This window comes from Balaenoptera borealis (genome assembly GCF_965194805.1).
Source record: "Balaenoptera borealis genome assembly, chromosome: X".
Classification (NCBI taxonomy): Eukaryota; Metazoa; Chordata; class Mammalia; order Artiodactyla; family Balaenopteridae; genus Balaenoptera; species Balaenoptera borealis.
The window spans coordinates 16,326,214-16,348,986 of NC_138881.1; the positions used below are offsets into that span (position 1 = coordinate 16,326,214).

Here is a 22,773-nt window from a genome sequence, read left to right on the forward strand (position 1 = left end):
AAAACACCATTAAAAGGCAGTTTATCCACTAGGGAAAAAATGTGCTAAATTTAAAACACAAATAAAACCTCTTATCCTTTACAGTAATTGTGTCTCTTAACTTTCATCTTTCATCCAACAATGTTTATACACATTTTGTAGGCCATTGGTATTTGAGAAAATGGGAGGAAAATGGTTATTATCGAACTAGAGGTCTTAATGAAAAATATGGCTTCAAATGTTCAAATTATGTTTAAAAAAAGGCAAAAAAAACTTATTACAGTAGCACCCTTGTTGCAAGTTTCAACAAATTTAGTCTTTAAAAAACCTTCAGTAATAATAACAAGAAAGATCCTTTGACTGAGTTTATCAGTGAGAGTGATTAATTTGGCATTCTAAAAACCTCACATTTTCCATAACTGTTACTTGGAATCAAAGATGTGCAGGACCTCTGTCTACATTTGAGGTTATACAAAAGCCTTGGTGTGCAGAAAATTGGAAATTCTTGGGTCCTGCACCCAGAGATTCCAATTCATTAAGTCTGGGGGGTTTGCCTGTGAATCTGCATTTTTAACAAACAGCCCTAGGTGATTCTGATGTTGGGGGTCCAGGGACCATACCTGGAGAAGGGCGGTTCTGTAGCTCTTTTGAGATTGTAACAATGAACACAGCACAGCCCTGCCTGCCATCCTCTGCTTGCACAGCTGTTACTAAATATCCTTCAACAAAGATCTTTAGGGAGATGACTTTCATATAGTTTGATATCTTGAAATAACATTCTGAATTATCCTCAATTATGACAAACACCTTTGATTTATTCACTAAAATCATCCTGAAATTAGTGAACATGCAAGGGCATATCTGGTAACTCTCTATAACTACACTACACATTTGGCCAGAATCCTCTGGTTAGATAATAGAGGTGGAGCTGCCTATTCACCCAGTTTTGAAATCCAAATGAAATGTTAGAATTCAGATGAAGGGCACTTAGCCTACCACCATTATATATTGGAGAAGAGATTATGTCATTTAGAGCAAATCCTAAAAGACAGTGCCCATACATTAAAAAGATGTGGAAGGGGTAAAGAGAAGGGGTTGAATTTAGCCCAACATCTGGTTATTTTGACAACTGGTATATAGTGTAGTCTTTTTTGCTGAATTTCACCAGCTCCCGCTTCTGTTTATCTTTCTAAATAAATTTAGATGTGTTGATGCAAGCAGAATTTGAGACAGCTTCTGGTGAATTCTAGATTGCCTCTGAGAAGTTTATCCCTCATCACAAACACCTGGAGGTGGGAGAGGAGCCAGAATGCTGCCACACCCACAGGATGGCTTTTCTCTACCTGCACGAATGCTAGACCAGCTCTACAAAGGAGGCTAGACAAGAGCTTACAAATGAGGCACAAGGCAGAGTTCCTATGGGAGCTAACTATTTATTTCCTCCCTCCTTACCCATCTTTCTTCTGTTGGCACCCTGCAGAAGGGAAGGTAAGTGTGGTAGAACGTGTTGTTTGTTTACAATTCTTCCTTCTATTCCCTTTACTGTGCCATAGCTTGACTAGGCAGATTATGCTTCTCTGTCCCATTGACCTTGAGCTTGGCCATATGACTTGCTCTGGCCAAGGGAAAATGGGTGGAAGTGATCATGAATGTGTTCTGAGCTGAGATATTAAAAGGCACTGCAAATTTCTGCCAGGCTCTTCTTGTACTTCTGTCATCCACCATGAGAAGTGCATGCCCCAGGAAGCTGCTGATTGCAGAATGAGACACATATGGAACAGACCTCAGTCTGATTCACAGCCTTAAGCAGAGCTGCCATAAGTGACCCACAGACACATGAGTGAGAACATAAATGATGTTTTAGTAAGCCACTAAGATTTGAGGGTGGGGGTGTTTCCTATGCAGCAGCATCATAGCCTTAACTGACTAATACAGGAAGGTAACTGCCATTTACTCAGGACTCACTCCTTGCCAAGCACATTAGTTCCTTTAATCTACAAAATTTCCTGCTGAGGTCTGTTAATGCTTCCATCTTTCATGAAACACCTGCCCAGAGAGGGCAAGGACTCACAGCTAACAAGTGGATGAGCCAGAAATTCACATTCACATGTCCAAATGCAATGATTATTCCATGGCTTTTTCCTATCTTCCTGCAGTTTACACCACGGGTGATAGCAACAACAACATAAAAAATAATTTCACTCTTTTATGAAGGGCTTTACAGTTTAATGCTCTTTCATGTATCTTTTTTCATCAATAAGAAAATGTCCAACTACTAATTGGGGTACTTAGTTCTGTTTAGTTCTGCTCTAGATTGAATCATAGCCCATGAGATTTGAAATGGCTAAGTCTTCAGTTCGGAAAGTATTGTGCTTTAGAAACCACAGGAAGGCTTAAAATAGACTGGAATATTCTGAGGTTATAGGTATGAGAGAAAATGTACCAGATAAAGACCAGTTGAGCCAGTGTTTGGAGCTTTTCTTGACCAAAGCAGACAGACTCCATAGAAACTACTCAGGATCCTCCCTGTGAGACCGCTGCAGGAGACAACCACTCAGAAAGCGCCACCAGTATTGTTGCTATCCACACTCAGAAGGAATGATATTTTCCAACTCTGGCTGCACATTAAAATCACTTGGAGAACTTAGGAAAAAAAAAAAAATCTGGGCCCTGCTGACAAACAAACTGAATCAGTATTTCTGGGTGAGAGGTTGGGCATGTGTTTTTTTTGTGGGGGCAGGGAATTCGTATTTTTTAAAGTTCCCCAGGTGATTCTAATTGGCAGCCAGAGCTGGATCCCACTAAGCTAGAAGATGGGACACAGAAAATATATTTGCTGATTTTTTTTTTTTTTTTTTTTTGGCAGCACGGCACAGCATGCTGGATCTTAGTTCCCCGACCAGGGATGGAAGCAGAGCCCCCTGAAGTGGAAGCTTGGAGTCTTAACCACTGAACCACCATGGAAGTCCCTTTGCTGATATTTAACATTAAAAACCAATTCCATTCAATGGCTCACACCTGGAGATTGGAGTGAGCCGTCAGCTTTGTCTTTGAACTACCCACCCACTCCCCTATCATCATTCTTTACCATTTCTCTTTCCTCCATTGAATATTTACTGAATGTATATTTATTTACTGAAATCCATATCTATGTCAATTCCTAAAGTGGTGTTTGACAAGGGCTAGACTGTAAAAGTCTATAGAGTTTGTTAAGGAATTCACTGTTATCTGCTAACAATAGGAGAGATGTCAGTGGCTTCACTAGCCAAATAAATAAATAAAAGCACAGACTGTCATTTGTATTGATTCTATACGTGGTTCATACTCTCCTATGAACATTGTGGAGCACTGACATTCTGGTTTAATTTGCACATTCAAGTTCCCAAGGATTAGCTGTGATTTGCATAGCCCCAGATTGAGCCGGGTATGCTAACTTGCTCCTGCATACAGAGACCCCTTGTGGCACTTATCTGATTACCTCCTAGGTTATGTGGGAAACTTTCCATTTCTTTTACAGTAAGACACACAAGTCCCTTACTGCACTGGTGGCAATTGATTTCAATGCATTTGAATGAAAATAATATCTAAGATTTATGGAGTATTTTCTTTTTTTTTGAATTTTTGAATTTTATTTTTTTATACAGCAGGTTCTTATTAGTTATCTATTTAATACATATTAGTGTATACATGTCAATCCCAATCTCCCAATTCATCACACCACCCCACCCCCCCACCACTTTCCCCTCTTGGTGTCCATACGTTTGTTCTCTACATCTGTGTCTCTATTTCTGCCCTGCAAACCGGTTCATCTGTACCATTTTTCTAGGTTCCACATATATGTGTTAATATACGATATTTGTTTTTCTCCTTCTGACTTACTTCACTCTGTATGACAGTCTCTAGATCCATCCATGTCTCTACAAACGACCCAATTTCGTTCCTTTTTACGGCTGAGTAATATTCCATTGTATATATGTACCACCTCTTCTTTATCCATTCGTCTGTTGATGGGCATTTAGATTGATTCCATAACCTGGCTATTGTAAATAGTGCTGCAATGAACATTGGGGTGCATGTGTCTTTCTGAATTATGGTTTTCTCTGGGTATATGCCCAGTAGTGGGATTGCTGGGTCATATGGTAATTCTATTTTTAGTTTTTTAAGGAACCTCCATACTATGGAGTATTTTCTATGTGCTAGGCACTATTAGCGTTCTACATGCATTAACTCATATAATCCTTAACTCTATGAGGTAGGTGATTTATTATTCCCATTTTACAGATGAAAAAACTGAGGCACAGAAAAGTTAAGTAAGGTACCTAAGGTCACACACTTATTAAGTGATAAAGCTGGAATTTGAACCCAGAAAGTCTAGTTCCAGAATCTGGATTCTTAGCCACTAGACTATACCACACCCCCTAGTAGGCAGGGGATTGGTGGAGTACATTTTGGGAGAGGATGTAGAGTAACCGGTAGTCTCATCACTGCTAGTGGAAGTGCAAACTGGTACAACTACAAACAAATTGACAGTATCTGCTAAGGCTGAACATATGCTTACCCTATGACCTAGTAATTCCTGGGTACATACCCCCAAACAGTCCATACTTGTGTTGACGAAAGGACATGAATTTGAATGTTTATAACAGCACTACTTGTAATAACACTGAACTGGAAACTACCCAAATGTCCATCAACAGTGGATAAATTCTAGTGTATTTATACTGCTATGCAGCAATGAGAATAAACAATCTATAACTACACAGAGTAATAAGGAAGGCTCTCACAAACATAATGCTGACTGAAAGGAGTCAGGAAAAAAGAGCACAGGCTGTATGATTCCATTTATATAAAGTTCAAAGGCAGGCAAAAAGAATCTCTGCTATTAGGGGTCAGGCTATTGGTTACCCTTAGAGGGAGAAGTTGTGTCTGGAATGAGTATTTGGGGGAGGGGCCTTCTGGGGTTGTGCGTAAAGTCCTCTTTATTTATTCGAGCCGCAGGGCTTGCAGGATCTTAGTTCCCTGACCAGGGATTTAACCCGTGCCCCCTGCAGTGGAAGCACGGAGTACTAACTACTGGACGGCCAGGGAAGTCCCAAGTCCTCTTTATTGATTGGGTACTGGCCACAGCACGACGTGTTTAAGTTTTTAAAGTTCAGTGAGCCGTACACTTAGGTTATATGCACTTTTCTGTATGTATACTATATATCAATCAAAAGTTTGAAAGGGTACTGTGATCAAATATTACCTAGAGTTAGGAGATTTCGTTAAATATTTTAAAATAAATAGTGCATATTTAAGGAAAATAGTCATTCCAGGCAATCAAAGAGTAAGTTTCTACTATCTCTAGTTCTTCCCTGCTTTCCTACCTCTTATCACAAATACCAACCTGTTAATAATAGTAAGAGAAAATGATCAACTCAGTCAGGTATATGGAACAGGTTCAGTCTGCTCGCCTCCAGACAGGAGTTCAAAGGCAGGGTGACTAATGAGAGTTGCATGAAAGTATGGTTGGTAGGAGGCATCAGAACAATGGGTCCCTGGCTCACGCCCTTTGCATCTCCTGGAGCACCCACTTCCAGGGGTGTGGAAATAAGTTTCTTTTGTAGAAATCTTCAAGAATGAGGAAATTGAGGTCTAGGGTATGAAGCGACTGACTCCACATGACATTCTGCCGAAGGGCAGTCCCTCTTAGTAGGGACTCAATGGGAGCGGGTGGGAGCGGCTCACCGTAAGAATTCTCACTATCCCTGCACACCTGTGGAATCAACTCATCAGCCACCCGTTACATATTTGAGAGGTACAGCCCAATCCACAATGCCCCATTTATCCCCCTTCTGCCTTTGAGAAAGACTTCATTAACTGTCACAAAGGCAATGCTTTGCCAGGGACAGCACTAACTTCTGTTTGCTTTAAGAAGCATGCCTATAAAAAACTTTCATCACTACAGATACCTTCAGCCAAGTTCCTTCCGGTAAGTTTCACAGGGAAGAACTTTTGAATCTAGATCAAAAATTATAATCAAAACAGCCACAAAATTCACTTCTGTTATCAGGTAAGACAATGGTTCCCCTCCTTGTCCCAGCCCATGAATCTGGCCACCTTACCAGGTTTTCCTTCTCTTCCTCTGTACATGACACAGAATTATGGATAATTAAATATGAGATAACTTTGGCAAATACTTTTCTTACAATTCTGCTGATTATTCTCAGGGGTAAAATCATATTTAAAGGAACTAGGTTAATTTAATTACTGAATTCACTCATCAATCATTTAGTGAATTTGCTTCCAGGTCTGATTTCCACTTGCATTCTATTTTTTTTTTTTTTTTAATTTATTTTTTGGCTGCATTGGGTCGTCGTTGCTGCGCGCGGGCTTTCTCTAGTTGTGGCGAGCGGGAGCTACTCTTTGCTGCGGTGCGCGGGCTTCTCATTGCAGTGGCTTCTCTTGGGCCGAGCATGGGCCCTAGAGTGCACTGGCTTCAGTAGTTGTGGCACGTGGGCTCAGTAGTTGTGGTGCACGGGCTTAGTTGCTCCGCGGCATGTGGGATCTTCCCGGACCAGGGCTCGAACCTGTGTCCCCTGCATCGGCAGGTGGATTCTTAACCACTGCGCCACCATGGAAGTCCTCCAGCTCCATTTTTAAATCTCCAGCTATTTTCAGAATCAGATTTATTCCCCCCTCATTCTCCCCATCACCGCTCCCACTCCCGCCCTCTCTCTCCATTATAGACTCATCACTACTCACCTTAAGTCTTTCTTTCCCACAAGGGCTTAGTGGGACTGAAGCTCAGAATTCCAACATGGCTTCTGTGGTGGGAAGAATTTCAAAGACTTCCCTGTAGATGGGTCTGGATATTTAAATATTGTAAAAAGGCCTCCATTCCCTTCTGAACTACTGCTTGGGGACACTGCTCACCACCTCATTCCAGTTGTGTCCTTGGGTTGGAAGTGAGAACAGTCACCAACTTTCAAAGCCTTTTCAATGCCCTTAAGACAACAGAGCTGAGGCTTCCAACTCCCATCATTTCTGCAGACTCGATTTACCAAAGAGATACCAGGGGGCATGAAGCATCTGTAATAGGGAAGAACCTCTTTAGTTAATCACTAAAGGGGAGTTGCCTATAAGCTTAAATTATGCATAATGGCCCATCTCTGAGAACCCTGCCCCCCAGGTAATGAGCATTAAGCTAGAATACCTTTGCTCAGCTCACAGTAAATATCCTGACCAGGGCCACCTGGGAACAGCTGCAGGAAGAAAGAAATTAACACATCCCCTCTGGAGTCTGGCCAGAACCAGGATTTTACCACCTCCCTTTTTAGTATAAAAGAAGCGTGAATTCCAACTTGGGGAAGGTGGTTCTTTGGGATTCTAGTCCATTATCTTCTCAGTCTGCTGGCTTTCTGGAATAAACTCACTATTCCTTGCCCCAGCAACTCATCTCTCCATTCACTGGCCTGTCATGCGGTGACATGAGCTTCGGTAACAGGTCCTCATGAAGCAAGGTGTCCTAGCTGAGTCCCTAACCAAGAGTCAGTGTCAGCAGAACCACCAGGCTACAGATACCTGCCATCCTGGTCTTACCTGAGTTGATCTGAGGTGTTTTCATTTGGGGGCCAAAAGAGGAGGAAAGACCCCCGGAGAGAGGGGTGAGGGAAGACAAATTCTTGGCCTGGTGTCTGCCCTGTGTCTGATCTGATGAGAGCTCTGAGACTCCAAAAAGGGAAGGGTTAGGGCCTAATGGCTGAAGGGGTTCCATTCATAAGAGGTTGGGCCCAAGAAAGGGTTATGTGATTACTATACAGAGGAGATAAAATATGAAAAAAATAATTACTCAAGTAAAAAAAAAAAAAAGGGGTTACGCTCTCCAGCGCTACTCTGCCAGAGACCATGACATAGCATTGGCACCATAGGGCCTTAGAGTGGGCACTAATGGAGAATGGCAGTTCGTAGAAGAGAAATAGGTGGCTACCTGGCAACTATCAGAACTAGGTACTTAATAAGGATAGCTTAGAAGAACGTGGGTAAGTATTTTCTTGAATACCTGTAAGACACTTGCCCTGTGAAGTCCCAGGGATATCAGAGGGATTTCTTAGGGGTAGTTGTATGGTCAGGCCACTCAAGATGGCTGTTCTCTCTCTCTCTTTTTTTTTTTTTGGCTGCGCCGCGCGGCATGTGGAATCTTACTTCCCTGACCAGGGATAGAACCTGTGCCCTCTGCATTGGAAGTGCAGAGTCCTAACCACTGGACCGCCAGGGAAGTCCCAAGATGGCTGTTCTCTTGCTCTCTGTACACCCCTGCCCGACCAAGGCCAGCTTCAGCTACACCCTACTCACAAGACTGACCCTCCTACGTACCTGCCCCAGGCCCCAGCTAATAACTTATCCAAGGGGCGGTGAGGGGCGTGCCCCTCTACTGGTTTCCCTGGTAACTAATGAGCCCACCTGAGGTCAATTCCTGAATTCCTCCCCCCTCCCCCCGCCCCCAGCCCAGGAGCGAAGCGTGCCGCCATGTCCTGCCCGCCGGCCGCCGCACACGGTGAGGTGTCGCTCCAGGACCTTGCTTCAGACAGGTAAGCTCCCCCATCCGTTAAACCATGATGTCTCTTGCTAACCCCGCCGGGCCCTCTCTTACGTCTTAAAGCTGGGCAAGCGCCGGCCTTGTAGGCCTGCGGGGTGCAGCCTAACAGCGGGCAGAGCGGCCAGGAGACCGAGGAAACTCCCGTGAGCGCCGCGATGTCGGGAAATACGGGGTGGGGAACGGAAAGCCGCGGGGGCCGCCTATTACCACGTGGCGCCCGAAAGTTGTGTGGGTGATCTCGGGGCGGCTTCCACTAGTTTGGGGGGTCCTGTGGTGGCCGTCCTTGCTGACTGGGGCTACCGAGAGATCTGGACAACAGTGGCCTCCAATGGCTCTGCTATCGTATCAAAGTGAGCCTTTTGTAATTGGTTAAGCTAGCTTTCTAGAAGGGATTGGTATTTCTCTTGTGCCTTTGGGATGTAAATGATCCACCTGGGCTCTCTGGCATGTTAATCTTCTGTGATCTCTAAGAGTAAAGGAGAAGAAAGAGCTTTTAGGTAAACTCTGGAAATAATAGTGTTATAACTGGTAATTCCCCGGCGCCACCGCGCGCCTCCCCCAGCCCCGTGTCCATGTCCTGCCCGCCGGCCGCCGCACACAGTGGGGTGTTGCTCCAGGACCTTGCTTCAGACAGGTAAGCTCCCCCGTCCATTAAACCCTGATGTCTCCGTCGCCGACTCTGGGCCCTTTCTTTGGTCTTGCAGCTGGGCAAGTACAGGCCTTGTAGGCCTGCGGGGGTGCAGCCCAATTGGTAGAGCCAGCGGGGAGACCGAGGAAGCTCCTGTGAGCGCCGAGATGTCAGGAAATAAGGACGCGCAACGGAAAGTTGCAGGGGCGTCACCTAGCATGAGGGGCCTGAAAGTTCCAGGGGTGATCCTGAAAGTTGCAGGGGAAGTCCCGGGGTGGCCGTCCGCTAGTATGTGGGGCCCTAGGGTGGCCGGCCTTGATGAACGGGGCTGCCAAGACAGTACCGAGGACTCATAGTCACCCCAAGGCCATGGCGGAGATATTGGCGCCATTACGGTGGGAAAACGAAGTGGCCGCAGCTGTGGGCTGGCAGGTGCGTTTTATACCGAGAAAGGCCACGGAGGCTGAGCTAACAGCTGAGGTGAAGGTTGACTTGAACGCTGATTCTTTCTCCTCTGAAAGTGAGGCATGTGCATGTGAGTGACTGATAACGTGTTATTGCCTATTACTGTTGTTTAAACTGAACTGGCTTTTTAGAAACTGAAAAAAAAAAAAAAACCCTGAAAATGTCCACGATGGGACTCTTTTGACATTCTAAAGCTGGTTTTTGCATATGCCCTTAGAGGAAGTTAGCTTTCTAGAAGGAATTGGTATTTCTCTTCCTGTGCCTTTGCGATGTAAATGATCCACCTGGGCTCTCTGGCACGTTAATCTTCTGTGATCTCTAAGAGTAATGGAGAAGAAAGAGCTTTTAGGTAAACTCTCTGGAAATAATCATGTTATAACTGGTAATTCCCCGGCGCCACTGCGCGCCTCCCCCCAGCCCCGGGAGGAAGCCTGCCGCCATGTCCTGCCCGCCGGCCGCCGCACACAGTGGGGTGTCGCTCCAGGACCTTGCTTCAGACAGGTAAGCTCCCCTGTCCATTAAACCATGATGTCTCTGTTGCTGACTCCGGGCCCTTTCTTTGGTCTTGAGGCTGGGCAAGTACAGGCCTTGTAGGCCTGTGGGGTACAGCCCAACAGTAGTGTAGGGCTAAGAGTCCTTAACAGGGCATAAATGTTGATGTGACATCATTTGTTGACGTAAGCCACTGAGATTTTAGAGTCAGTTTTTGTTGCAGCATAACCTAGCCTATCCTGACTGGTACAGGGATTCAGTAGCCCATTAGCACATTAAAGGACAGGAGAAGTTTTTCAGTAAAGACATCTGCTTGGTGTTATTTAATCCTATGGGACCATGGCGCACGTGGGGAGTGAGGGCTTGCATCCTGGCCCACCTTGAGTCTACCTCCTGCCACCTCCTCACCTCCCCCGATGAGTTCTTGACCGCCCCCTCTCCTCCATCCACTGGAGCCCCAGCCTTGCCTGGCCTCCCCTCTCCGCCCTGTGAGCACTGCCACCCTCTACCCTGGCAGCGTCCAGGTAGCACTGTGGGGAAGAGGTGGAGTGGTGTGGGTAGGATAGGATAGGGGTTCGGGGGGATGAGGCCCATGTGCTACCTGACACAAGTGCCAGGAACGTTGCAGTGGGGGTCTGGGTTGGACATGTGTCCCACACGGAGTCTCGAGTGGGGCATGCCAGGCTGTCCTCACCCTGGGCTGGCAGCGCCACGGTGGGTTCAGGAGACAACTTGGCAAGTGTGAGCCTCTAGCCCATCTCTGATCCAGGTATGGAAGTTGCAGTCCTTTGAGGGTTGGCCATCTGCCATGGGTTGGGATGGTGGGCTGTGGGAAGGGGGATTGACTTCCTGGCTGGGGCGGGGACCCCGCACAGGGGCCCAGTGGCTGGTGGGAGGGGGAACTTGGCAGCTAGCAGACCACGTGCACCTCATCACAGAATGGGATCCTCAGGTGCCTGTGAGGATTCGGTGTGACGTTAAATAGGAACTAAGAGAGGAAGGGGAAGTGGGAGGGGAGGGAGAGGGGGAGAAAAGAAAGAGAGCAGAGGCAAGGAAATATTTTATATTTTAGGACCTTAACGGCACTCTTTTCCTGCTTTTTGAACAAGTGGCCCCGCGTTTTTATTTTGCACTAGGCCTGACAAATTATGTAGCCACCCTGGCCTACAGGATATATTTTCAATAGTTACAATGAAAGGAAAGGGAGCCGTGTCCACCATCTTGCCACACACTGGCCTGGAGACGGGGGCAGTGCCCACTAGTCTACATATCCACAAGCGTATAAGCAGCTCCTCTCAGCCCACACTTAAATATTTTGCTTCTGTTTCCTGTTGGCTCTGGGACCGCATGTTGCTGCCTGCTGTAGGACCTGGGAGCAAGGATTTGGAGTTGTTCTTGTTGCTGGTCCTGATCCTAAAACTTGAAGTTCTAAATCTCATCGTTTTGCATTTAGAACATTTTGGAGCTTGTACCAGCTCCCTCTTGCCTTCCTGCCTTCAGCGTGCATGTGCCTCTCGTGTCTTCCAAGCCAGCTGGAGCACATCGGCTAACATTCAGGCACAGGCAGAACTTTCTCGCTTTAAATGGTCTTGCCCCACAGGTGGGTGACAGCAGAACGGAAGTGTTCATGAGACTCCCCCAAATGTTGGAGTAGCGTTTGGTGGAGGAGGAAAGGAAGGAGAAAGGGCACCACATTTGTAAAGTAATGTACAGTTGTTTTACCGTTTTGCCCCTTTAAGTGTTAAAGTGGAAGTGTAGTGAGTAATCTAATAATTAACCAAAACGCACACTTCCATGGACAAGCCTGAGTGGAACCTGAAGATGTCAGGCAGTGGGAGAAAAAAAATACAACCTTTCTGCTTTGAGAGAGGTAGAGGCGTTTCCCATTCCAAATTAAAAAACAAAGCAAAATAAAAAACTCCAAATGAACTTCAGTTTCAGGATTCATGGGTAGCTCAGGAAAGAACTGTTGGGTCAGCTGTGCTGAACGTTTTCTTCGGTTACGCCCATCAGTGGTTGAGCTCATCAATTTTGGAAGGCATCCTAGTATGTCTCATTAGGCTGTTTGAAACTATTGATGTCAGAATATAGCACTCTTATCCCTTCTCTTTTCATTGCTAATTAATGAATTAAAAGTCCACTATAAGAGTGTTAGAAGCTATAGCCTAGGAAGAAGGTGGTCCTGGACTGTTGCCTAGTTGCATCTGATCACATCCAGTGCTGCCAGTGCCTGGCCGGCCATCAGTGTGTATTCTGAGGGAGACAACAGAAACCCACCGGTGAGACATCTGGAATGCTTGCTAAGTTTAGAGGCACCCATTAACAGACCCTTGCTTTTAGCAAAATGGAAGTTTGTTATTTAGAAATTTTGTTTTGAATTATTAATTTATGTAGAAATAAGAAATGCTTGGATTTTTAGCCAGGTCAGCTTGGGTCCGCAAAATCATTCTCCTTATTTTAAGATGAGGAAGGACCATCTGTTTGTCCGGAAGAAAACTGACCAGCTCTTGAGTACCTTGTAAAGTAGCAAATGATGAACCATTTTAAGTGGGATGGTTTAGTTAAGTCTACAGCCTATTCAGTATTTTAACTATTTATAGATAGGCCATAAGGTGAAATGAGAATAAACCCTAGTTCTGGTGACATCTGGCTGTTCATAGCTCTTGCTTAGGACCTTTAATTCTAACCATAATAACTTCTACTTAGTGCTTACTATAACCCAGGAATCACATTCATTGCTTTCAATATGCTGGGCTTTTTGTTGTTGTTTTGTTTTTTTTTTGTTTTTTGGCCACGTTGTGCTGCTTGCAGGATCTTAGTTTCCCAGCCAGGGATTAAACCCGGGCCCTCAGCAGTGAAAGCTCTGAGTCCTAACCACTGGACCACCAGGGAATTCCCTCAATATGCTGTTTTATCTTCACAAAAATCTTAGGAGCTAAATATTATTATCCACATTTTAAAGATCAGGAAACTACCCTTTAATAGGGTTAAGAACCTTCCCAGGGTCCTACAGCCATTAAGGAACAGAGGCATGTTTGCAGACTCCTAAATCCAAGCTCTGGGGTTTGAAGAAAAAGGGAAAAGGCCATATAGAAAGTGTTGAATTCTAAACTCTCAAATGGTAAAACTTAGATGATCGTCATAGGACCAGTCCTTCTGACATATTTGGAAACCTGGCAGAATCCACCTTGTTCAGGAGGAAGGACACACACACACACTCACACAAAGATACACTTTTATACATATGCACACACACACAACAGCCCTTGGCCATTCATACCAGGGCAATCAGCAGACACCCATATTCTGGGATCGATCCTTCATGCTCAGAGCCAAGTTAAAAGGCAGACCAAGTGGATAAACGCTCTGAACACCAATCTATAAGGGCAATAACATTCCCAATGGAAATTAGAAATATGGTACCATTTAACTCAGACCTCCACATGTGACTACTTCTATAACCATCAAATTATAAATCAGTCTCGCTCGTAGAAATGAAAAAAAAATTATCTTGGTGCCAGTTCTGCTCCCCCATTAAGAAAATGTTGCATTAATACTGAAAGGATATCATCAGAAGTACACCTAATTCTTAGTCTGCCTTGAGCTCCAACATATCTTGGTCCAGACCTGTTTGTGCTATGGGTGGTCTACTCCTGGCACCAAAGTGCCAGAGTCTCGAGCACTATGCCTGGTCTTCCATTCCAGCTACACTGTTGTCTTTATCTCTCATGTGTGGTCCAACGCATGAAGTCCAGTGCTTGTTTCTGCACTTGGACTTTCCTTCTGATCCAGTGCGGAATTTGGAGAACAGATCTTGGTTGCCTCGCTGGCCTTCAAGCCTCTCCCAAGTTTGACTTTACATACTAGATTTCCACTTTGGCTTGGGGTAAACTACTTTTCTCTTCTTGTTATTTGGGCAGCAGTCATGCTGCTGAGTCCATCATCCTGGGCCTGGCCTGGCCTGGCCTTTGGCCACCTGGGGCCAGTAGCCTTCTCTTGCTTCCCAAGCATCCCAGGCATGCTCCTGGGGTGCCCCTGCTTATTGAATGTTCAATATCTGTCTTCTCCTCTGAATGTACACTCTTTATTCGCCACTCTTTCCCCAGCACCTTGCATGGGGCCTGCTGTGTAGAAGGTGATAAATAAGTATTTGTTGAATAAATAAATGAATGGATATTTATTTACTTACTTTGCAGGTACATGGCACTTACTATGTGCCTGGGAATGTTGTACAGATTTTATACATATGAAACTCATTTAATTTAATTTTTTTAACTTGCTGTTTACCCCACTAGACTACTTGTTTCTTGAGGACAATTTGTGCTGATCTCTAGTACAGTGTCTGACAATAAATATATATTGATTACATGAAGACATTTATAGTTTTAATTGTTAAAATTACATTTCTGAATCTCTGTCTTTCTACTGGAAGCAACATGAGGACTCACATATCTTAATTTGTAAATTCTCACATTTAAATGGGCTGTCATGGCCAAATTATCTTAATTTGATTTTCTTGCATGAAAATTTCTGCTGCTCTTAAGTTTCATGTTCTGTTCTTTTCTTTTATTGAACTCTATTTGTCAATATCCTTTGCTTTGGGTCAGATTTACATTGAAAAATGTAAAATAAAGGACATTTTTTGGGGGAATTCTCTACAGGTCCAGTGGTTAGGACTCTGCACTCTCACTGCCAAGGGCCTGGGTTTGATCCCTGGTCAGGGAACTAAAATCCCATAAGCCCTGCAGTGTGGCCAAAAAAAATAAATAAATAAAATTTTTTTTTGGAAGAAACTTCAGCAGCTGATTGTAAATGATGTGGACCATGGAACTTCAAAAGATGCTATGTTTTCTCCCATTTTTTTCCCATGATTGTTATATATAACTTCTAGATCCCATCAATCTGGAAGATTCTTTTTCTTAGAGAAATTTCTCTGCTGGCAAGACACACTCTGCTTCATCACAGGTCAGGTATGTTCAAAATGTGTCCAAAAAATGTAATACTTCAGGTGGGTCGCTCAATGAAACACCACTTTGCTTCCCTTGCAGCATGTTTTTTTTGTTTTTTATTTTATTTTATTTATTTATTTTTGGCTGCATTGGGTCTTCCTTGCTGCGTGCGTGCTTTCTCCAGTTGCGGTGAGTGGGGGCTACTCTTCGTTGCGGTGCGTGGGCTTCTCATTGCGGTGGCTTCTCTTGTTGCGGAGCACGGGCTCTAGGCGCGCGGGCTTCAGTAGTTGGGGCACGAGGACTCAGTAGTTGTGGCTTTTGGGCTCTAGAGCGCAGGCTCAGTAGTTGTGGCGCATGGGCTTCATTGCTCCGCGGCATGTGGGAACTTCCCGGACCAGGGCTTGAACCCTTGTCCCCTGCATTGGCAGAAGGATTCTTAACCACTGCGCCACCAGGGAAGCCCGCAGCATGTTTTGCTAGGATATTCAAACACTGTTTTATTCAATTGAAGTTAGATGTTCCCTTCCTACCCTCAAAGTGTGATTTCTGAGAGAATATGAGGGTGTTGAATTAGTTCTTGGTCACTGCTTTGAGACATTGGAAGGAAGGTAAAAGCTTGAAATCAAGGACTATGATTTTGGAAGATTAGCTGGAACCTGCCTCTTCTCTTCCTCTTGAGGAAGAAAGTTTTGAAAGGGTAGTAATATCTTATGGGGCCAGGAGCCTTTTAGTTTTTGCTGGAAACAAAACTTCTGAGCTTTTTTTTTTTTTATTTAAAGGTAGGATTATAAGAGAAAAATAAACATGACAAATATTCCAGCTATCTATTGCTGTATAATGAATTACCCCCAAATTTAGGGTTATTTTATACATATTAAAATTTCATTTTGCTCTCCATTGTGTGAGTCAGACATTCAAGGAAGGTTCAGCCAAACAGTTCTCTCTGGGATCTCTCACACAATTGCAGTCAAGTGTCCACTGTACCTACAGTCGTCAGAATCTTGACCAGGCTGGACATTCATGATGGCTGGGCCACAAGTCCTGGCTATCAGCTAGGACTGCAATTAGGGCTGTCCACTTGAGTACCTATACCTAGCCTCTGCATGTGGCCTGGGCTTCTCAGAGCATGGTGGCTGGGTCCCAAGAGAGAGAGATCTGGAGAGCAGGTATTAAGAGAGAACTAGGCAGAAGCTACAAGGCCTCTTCTGACAAGGCCTTGGAAGTCACATAGCATCACTTTTCTAAATTCTGTTGCTTCCAAATAATGCCAGCCCAGATTCAAGACAGTGGAAGGGGAGAATTAGACCCTACCAATTTATGGGAGGAGTGTCAGAGAATTTGTGACCATCTTTTAAAGCTTCCACAACAAGGTTAGCACTGGATGATGCTATGATGAATGAATGAATGTATGTGCTGTGCAGCTTGTGGGATTTTAGTTCCCCGACCAGGATCGAACCCAGGCCCTCAGCAGTGAGAGTGTGGAGTCCTAACCACTGGACTGCCAGGGAATTCCCTGCATTTATTCTGAAATATTATTAGGTCCAAAATTAAGACAGTGTTTTTTATCATGAGAAAGGGTCTGCTTATACTAACTTCTGGGCGTAACGTAAAAGGAAGGAAAGAAGAAAAATAGAATGAAAGGCAGAGCTGGCATCTACTCACCTGGAAGGATCTACCTCCCCAGATATCTCCTCCTTCATCTATTTCCATGCTTGAAATCCCTCCAATGAAGGCTTTTCCTTGTACTGGATCTTGAGGAATTTCTCTCTATAGAAAACACTCATTGTGATACAGACAACAGTTAGAGATGAATAGCATGTTAGTCTTTTAAAAATATCACCCCTTGGGGGTTAGAGTGGGAGTGAAGAGGAAGCGGAAACTTTGGGTGGGGGAGGTAATGAAGGCGTTCGAGATTTTCCAACAGTGATGACTGAGAACAAGAGCCTCCATACTCTGGAAGTGGAATATAAGACAGACTAGGAGTAGGAGGAGAAAAATGAATGGTGAGGTAAAAAGATTCTAAAGGTTAACCTCACATTTCAAAATGCCCAAAACTGGCCCTGTATGGTAAGTTGACAGGTTGTCAAGAGAACTTATCCTGACCCACTAGGGAACGCCTAACAATACTGATCCTCCTGTGTACCAGGCATACATTCACATATTAATCGTTACAACACTGCTTTACAAGAATAGTGTTGTTATATTCATCTTACAAATGAGGAGGACAGAGCCACAATGTAGAAGGAGTCTGGGCCCCTGGATAGCCATGTAGGAGGCTGTTCAAGCAGAACACTCCTGTTAGACTGTGATGAGAGTGAGAAATAAATCCACTGAGTATTCAAGGCTTATTTGTTACAAAACCATTGTTACCTTTAACTAATACAGCCTTGGTTAATTCTGCATCTCCACTAGTCATAAAGATAACATATTCCCATTGGTAATAATACTCTAGAGGTGGGGGGGAGACCTGGAGAGGAGGAGAGGTGCAGAATAATGTCTTAGGAAAGGCATATGTATAGTTTTAAAGTCTCCCACAATGCAATCTCCTCCCACCTCCACCCCTACTCCCCAGGTAACTTGCCTTTTACTCACCCCTAGGGTTACAAACCATTGCACTTAAGGTTTTAGAGTAGGAACACCACGTGAGCAGAGGTGTGCAGTTAAGAAAATGAGTATGGCAGTGCGATGTTGGATGTATTGGGGTGGTGGAGTGGTGGGTGGAAGCAGAGTGACAAGTAAGGATTTTCCGGGAAAAAGTTGTAGGTAGCTCTAAAGTACCAGATTAGAGAAGGCCATAAAGAGTATGGGTGCAGTAAGGATCGGGCAGATAGAAACATACACAGGAGAACATGGATGGACTGACTGGACGGGGGGCCTAAGGAGAGAGAAGAGCTTTTGAATTTTGGGGACTGGGAAAATGGTAGTGAAATAAACAGATTTACAAGAGTCAGGCTTGCTCAATATATTCGTTATATCATATACGTGAATGATTTTGGACAAAGGTTTTACAAATCATTTGGCTAAAAAGGAGGGCAACAATCAGCCTCTACAACAGCTGAAGGAATCCGGTTAATCTCTTCCACTAAAAAGCTGGGAAAAAAAAACTTTTCCCTCTAGGGGGCCCAATAGACAGGACCCAAGATGAGCCACAAGACCCTCATCTGATCCCTGAGAGACACTCCTATATCCCTTGACAAAGTCTGGATTTTAAGCTGGTCCAACACAGTAGCCCCTCCTTACCGGCCCCCAGAGCAGTGGACCTGCCCCTCTTGGATGCTCTGGATGCCCGGGCCCCAGCCCTCCACTTCGGCTTTTCGTATCTCGGCGGTAAACACTTCCCGAAGCTCCCAAGCGGCCCTCCAGAAGTCTCCCCCACAAGGCTAAAAGTGAAGGAGGTTGTGGTCCTTCGGCCCTCAAAGCACAGCAAGAGTTCTCTCCAAAGAAACTTATTCACAAATCTCCTCCCCTCCCCACACCCTGACCTCTTATGATGCCCTTGTTCTGGTTGAAGGTCCCAGAGCCTTAGAAACAGCTTGAACACTTCCCCTGTGGTTTCTGCTTCTGGGGTTTCGTCTCCAACTCACTTTCGTATCTGATATCTGCAGTTCGGACACCTCAGCTGAAACTGTCGTGGGAAAATTCCATTCTAACCCACTGTTACATAGATTACACTATTGTATTAAAGCTAGACAATCATTGATTTTTTTTTTTGAATTTTATTTTTTTATGTAGCAGGTTCTTATTATCTATTTTATACATATTAGTGTATTTATGTCAATCCCAATCTCCCAATTCATCCCAATCATTGATTTTTAAAAATCATAATTCCTGCCTTCAAAACAAAACCACCTCAGCCGACATTTTACAAAGTCCAGTGTCATTTAAGACTCCAGCTTCTTCAACTCAGTTGTATCCATATGCCAATAGTCAGTGTAATTTTTCTCTGATCCTTGGCAATTTCTTAGCCAGAGATCACTTTTCATCATGTAACAGTCATTTCTAAGCCATCCCTGAGATTTGTAGGGCCAAGGACAGTGACTTACATTTTTGCATTTCTTACTCCAACCAAATTAATCTAAATGGAGAAGTCCATTGGGAAACAAGTTCAGAGGAACAAAAGCAATTTCAAGTGGCCTGTCTGAATCAGCTCCAGTGCCAGTGCTATGTTGTGTAGACTCCTTTACCAGTGGAATGTTTAATATAAATTGTGGTGTGTTCATAAAAGTCGTGCTTAAACAGGCATTTTAATTACAAGAAGGAAGAATGTTTATCTCGGTATTTCTTTCTTAGTGGTTTTTACATAGTCCACTTCTTTTACTTTTTGGCCGCACCGCGAGTCGTGTGGGATCTTAGTTCCCCGACCGGGGAGTGTTAACCGCTGGACCGCCAGGGAAGTCCCCCATAGTCCACTTTTTGAAAGAGACCATATCTTACTTTGATAATCAGAATATACATTTACACATGTATAGGTTTACATACAACACACACACACACACACACACATATAAAGAGTGAGAGAATGGGATAGAAAATTCAAATGGTCTTTACAGTGCTGTCCAATAGAAATATGATGCTAAACACATAATGTAATTTTAAGTTTTCTAGTAGCCACATTAAAAAAGTGAAAGAGGTGAGCTTAATTTCAATAATATATTTTATTTAACCTGATGTATCTAAAATATTATTTTAACATGTAATCAATATAAACATTATTAATGAGATTTTACATTCTTTTTTTTTCATACTAAGTCTTTGAAATCTGGTGTGTTTAATACACTTAGGGCACATCTCAACTTAGAGCAGCCCCATCTCAAGTGCTCAAGAGGCACGTGGGGACCTCCCTGGCGGTCCAGTGGTTAAGAGATCCAGTGGTTAAGACTCTGCGCTTCCACTGCAGGGGGCGTGGGTTCGATGCCTGGTCGGGGAACTAAAGAGGCACGTGTTTATATTGGCTACCAAATGGGACATCACAGCTCTATAATCTCAATGATGAGCTCCTTATCATATGTGAATATTAAAGATCTTATTATGCCTTGTTGATTGAACATGGATTTGTTTTTATGTGCTTGATCAAAATTCTGGGAAAATCCAAAAATTTGCCAAAAAAAAAAAAAAAAAAAAGAACTCAGTTATTTCAGTAGAACATTCTTGTATTTGTCATCCTATGAAAGTTATATTTATGAACTGAACCTCCCATTCCTTTTAGTGATTTGGTAAATCCCAAAGCAGTGTCTAGATAAACAATAAATTGCATCTCAACCCTAAAGGAGAATGGATTCGTGCACATCATCATGTGATGTATGGAGACCACTGCTCTCCATTATTTATTGGTACTTATCTCTTGAGGTAACACCTTCAAATCAATAGTTCTTTTCTATTTTTAATGTCCTTTTGCCATTAATCTGTTCTTATGTCCATTTTTCTTACTCAACAAAGATTTGTGCAGAGGCTTGAGTGTTGTTCTAGGTTTTTTTTTTTTTTTCCTCTGTAGGAGCAGATTGTATTTCATTTGGAGTGTGTTAAGTCACATCAGGCATTAAAGACTGGTAGTGTACCTTCATTTTAGAAAAAAGGGAAATAATTCTCAGGTGTGCTGTATGAAAAATAAAACTTGGGTCTTATGTCTCTTTTTATATTATTGTGGTAAAAAACCACATAACATTAAGTTCACCATCTTAACTGTTTTTAAGTGTACAGTTTCAGTAGTGTTAAGTATGTTCACATTGTGGTTCAGTCTTTTGCATTTCTGTACTTTTTTCGTGTACATTTTGGTCAGAGAAGCAAGTAGCCTCTCACCCTCTGTAGACAGGCTGATCTGTTGTCTAAGACCTCAGACATGGTTGAATGGAGAATTTAGAATTAGGTCATGGGCCTCTAAGAAACCAGGGAGGCATTAACTCCATCTGACCCACTATGCAATGGAGGTAGACAAGCCATCCTCTCTCGTCGTTATGAGGTTACAGGATGGGGTATTATCTTTACTACATTACTGCTTGAGTTTCAGAGCACTCTGTGCAAGGGTCAGAGTGATCACCTGTGCCCCTAATGTTTCTCCTGTGTTACTCTCAGTCAGCTTGCAACCTTTAGCTTTTAGCCGTCAGTAGATAGGTGAGACTCATCTGATGGTGACAAAGCCAGAATATACACATGTAATTTCAAAAGCTCAGATCCTTCAGTTAATCCACATCTTAATACCAACTGTACAGAGGGACCCAATAAATGTATTTTTAGGTACTGATGTTCAGAAATTTGCATGTTAATAGGTTCCTACGTTAAACAGTGTTGGCTGTGACAATCCTAAAGAGTAATTTTCACTGCTAGAAATCTTACCGGCCAGTGAAGTAAGAGTTGTTCCTATTTTTGACATGCCAGTGATCAAATGATAGATATGAAACTGTATGAATTTTAGATTGCAACTGGTGACCTCAATTTTGCAATATCACTACATGATTTCTTAGTTTTCTAGAGATATTATATTGTTATTAACTTTTTCTTTTGAAAAATTTTAAACCTAATAGAAAAGTTGCTCGAATAATACAGTGAATTCCTGATGGTCTGTACCTAGATCCACCAATTGTTGACATTTTGCTACATTTGTTTTTTCTCTCTCACTAGACATGTATTTTCTTTATTGAGGTGAAATTTACATAGCATAAAATTAACCAATTTGAAGGGAATAATTCAGTGGCATTTAGTACATTCACAGTGTACTAACCTCTATCTAGTTCCACCTCTATCTAGTTCCACCTCTATCTAGTTCTAAAACATTTTAATTACCTCAAAATAAAACCCATATCCAGTAAGTAGTTACTCCTCATTTGCCTTCCCCCCAGCCCGTGGCAACCACCAATCTGCTTTCTGTCTCTATGAATTTGCCTGTTTTGGGTATTTCATATAAATGGAACCGTACAATATGTGACCTTTTTGTGTCTGGCTTCTTAGCATAATATGCTGGAGGTTCATCCACAATGTAGCATGTATCAGTACTTTCACCACAGATACTTTTCATTGAGTTGTCAGTTGAGTGTGGGGCAGCCTTCTATCACCTGTGTTCTCCTGGTCCCACTTCTCCCCACAAACAGACTGGATAGGATCTAGTGTTCTTGAAACTGAGCAGGATTCTGTGGGACCTTCCTGGGGACAGACCCCCCCCCCCCCATGTCCTCTACCTCTTGTTTGTAAAAAAGCTTTAGCCTCCCAGGCCTTCCCTGCATTCCAAAGAGCAAACTGAATCAGAGAAGTGAGAAAGTGCAGAAACAAAAAAATAACAAACAAGACAAAATAAGAATAGTTTAGCCATAAAATAAAGTCAAGGACCTTTAGTTCCTCCTTAAGGGTTATAGATAATATCCTGAGCTGTATCCTTGAGTTGTTTTGCAGATACTGAAACCCCACCAAGTGGAAGAACTTAACTGCATGCTGACCACAAGCATGTAGACCCCAGACTGGTTGGAACCAGAAGGTTGATTTTTTTTTTTAAATGCTGTGAAGGTTGATGATGTTAACTCCCGAAATATCACCCAGTGACCTCATATCCAACCAATCAGAAGCATGTCCACGAGCTGATCATGCACCCTACAACCCTCAAACCTAATGTTGCCTTTAAAAACCCTTCCCTGAAAGCCATCAGGGAGTTCAGGTCTTTTGAGCATGAGCTGCCCATTCTCCTTACTTGGCCCTGC

The 22,773-nt window shown here is 43.5% G+C and overlaps 1 protein-coding gene and 2 long non-coding RNA genes across 6 annotated transcripts in view; all 3 read left to right on the plus strand.

Annotated features, from left to right (window-relative positions):
- Window positions 1-22,773, plus strand: part of LOC309620021 — a 601,726-nt gene that overhangs the window by 170,417 nt on the left and 408,536 nt on the right. The gene's annotated exons all lie outside the window — the stretch shown is intronic.
- LOC309619995 lies at window positions 307-4,317 on the plus strand. Its single transcript, XR_014239354.1, has 2 exons — window positions 307-1,467; window positions 2,846-4,317. It is a non-coding gene; the product is annotated as an uncharacterized lncRNA (long non-coding RNA).
- LOC309619948 (uncharacterized protein) overlaps window positions 8,433-22,773 on the plus strand; it is a 49,825-nt gene continuing 35,484 nt past the window's right edge. For 2 of the 4 annotated variants that reach the window (XM_082375950.1, XM_082375952.1), the window contains exons 1-3: window positions 8,433-8,549; window positions 9,120-9,191; window positions 10,068-10,151. In XM_082375950.1, the coding sequence (XP_082232076.1) occupies window positions 8,488-8,549; window positions 9,120-9,191; window positions 10,068-10,151 (218 nt within the window). In that variant the 5' untranslated portion in view covers window positions 8,433-8,487. Of the gene's footprint in view, window positions 8,550-8,579; window positions 8,701-8,934; window positions 9,192-10,067; window positions 10,152-15,033; window positions 21,830-22,773 lie in introns of those variants that run through there. The other 2 variants (XM_082375951.1, XR_014239278.1) reach the window with 2 other exon arrangements.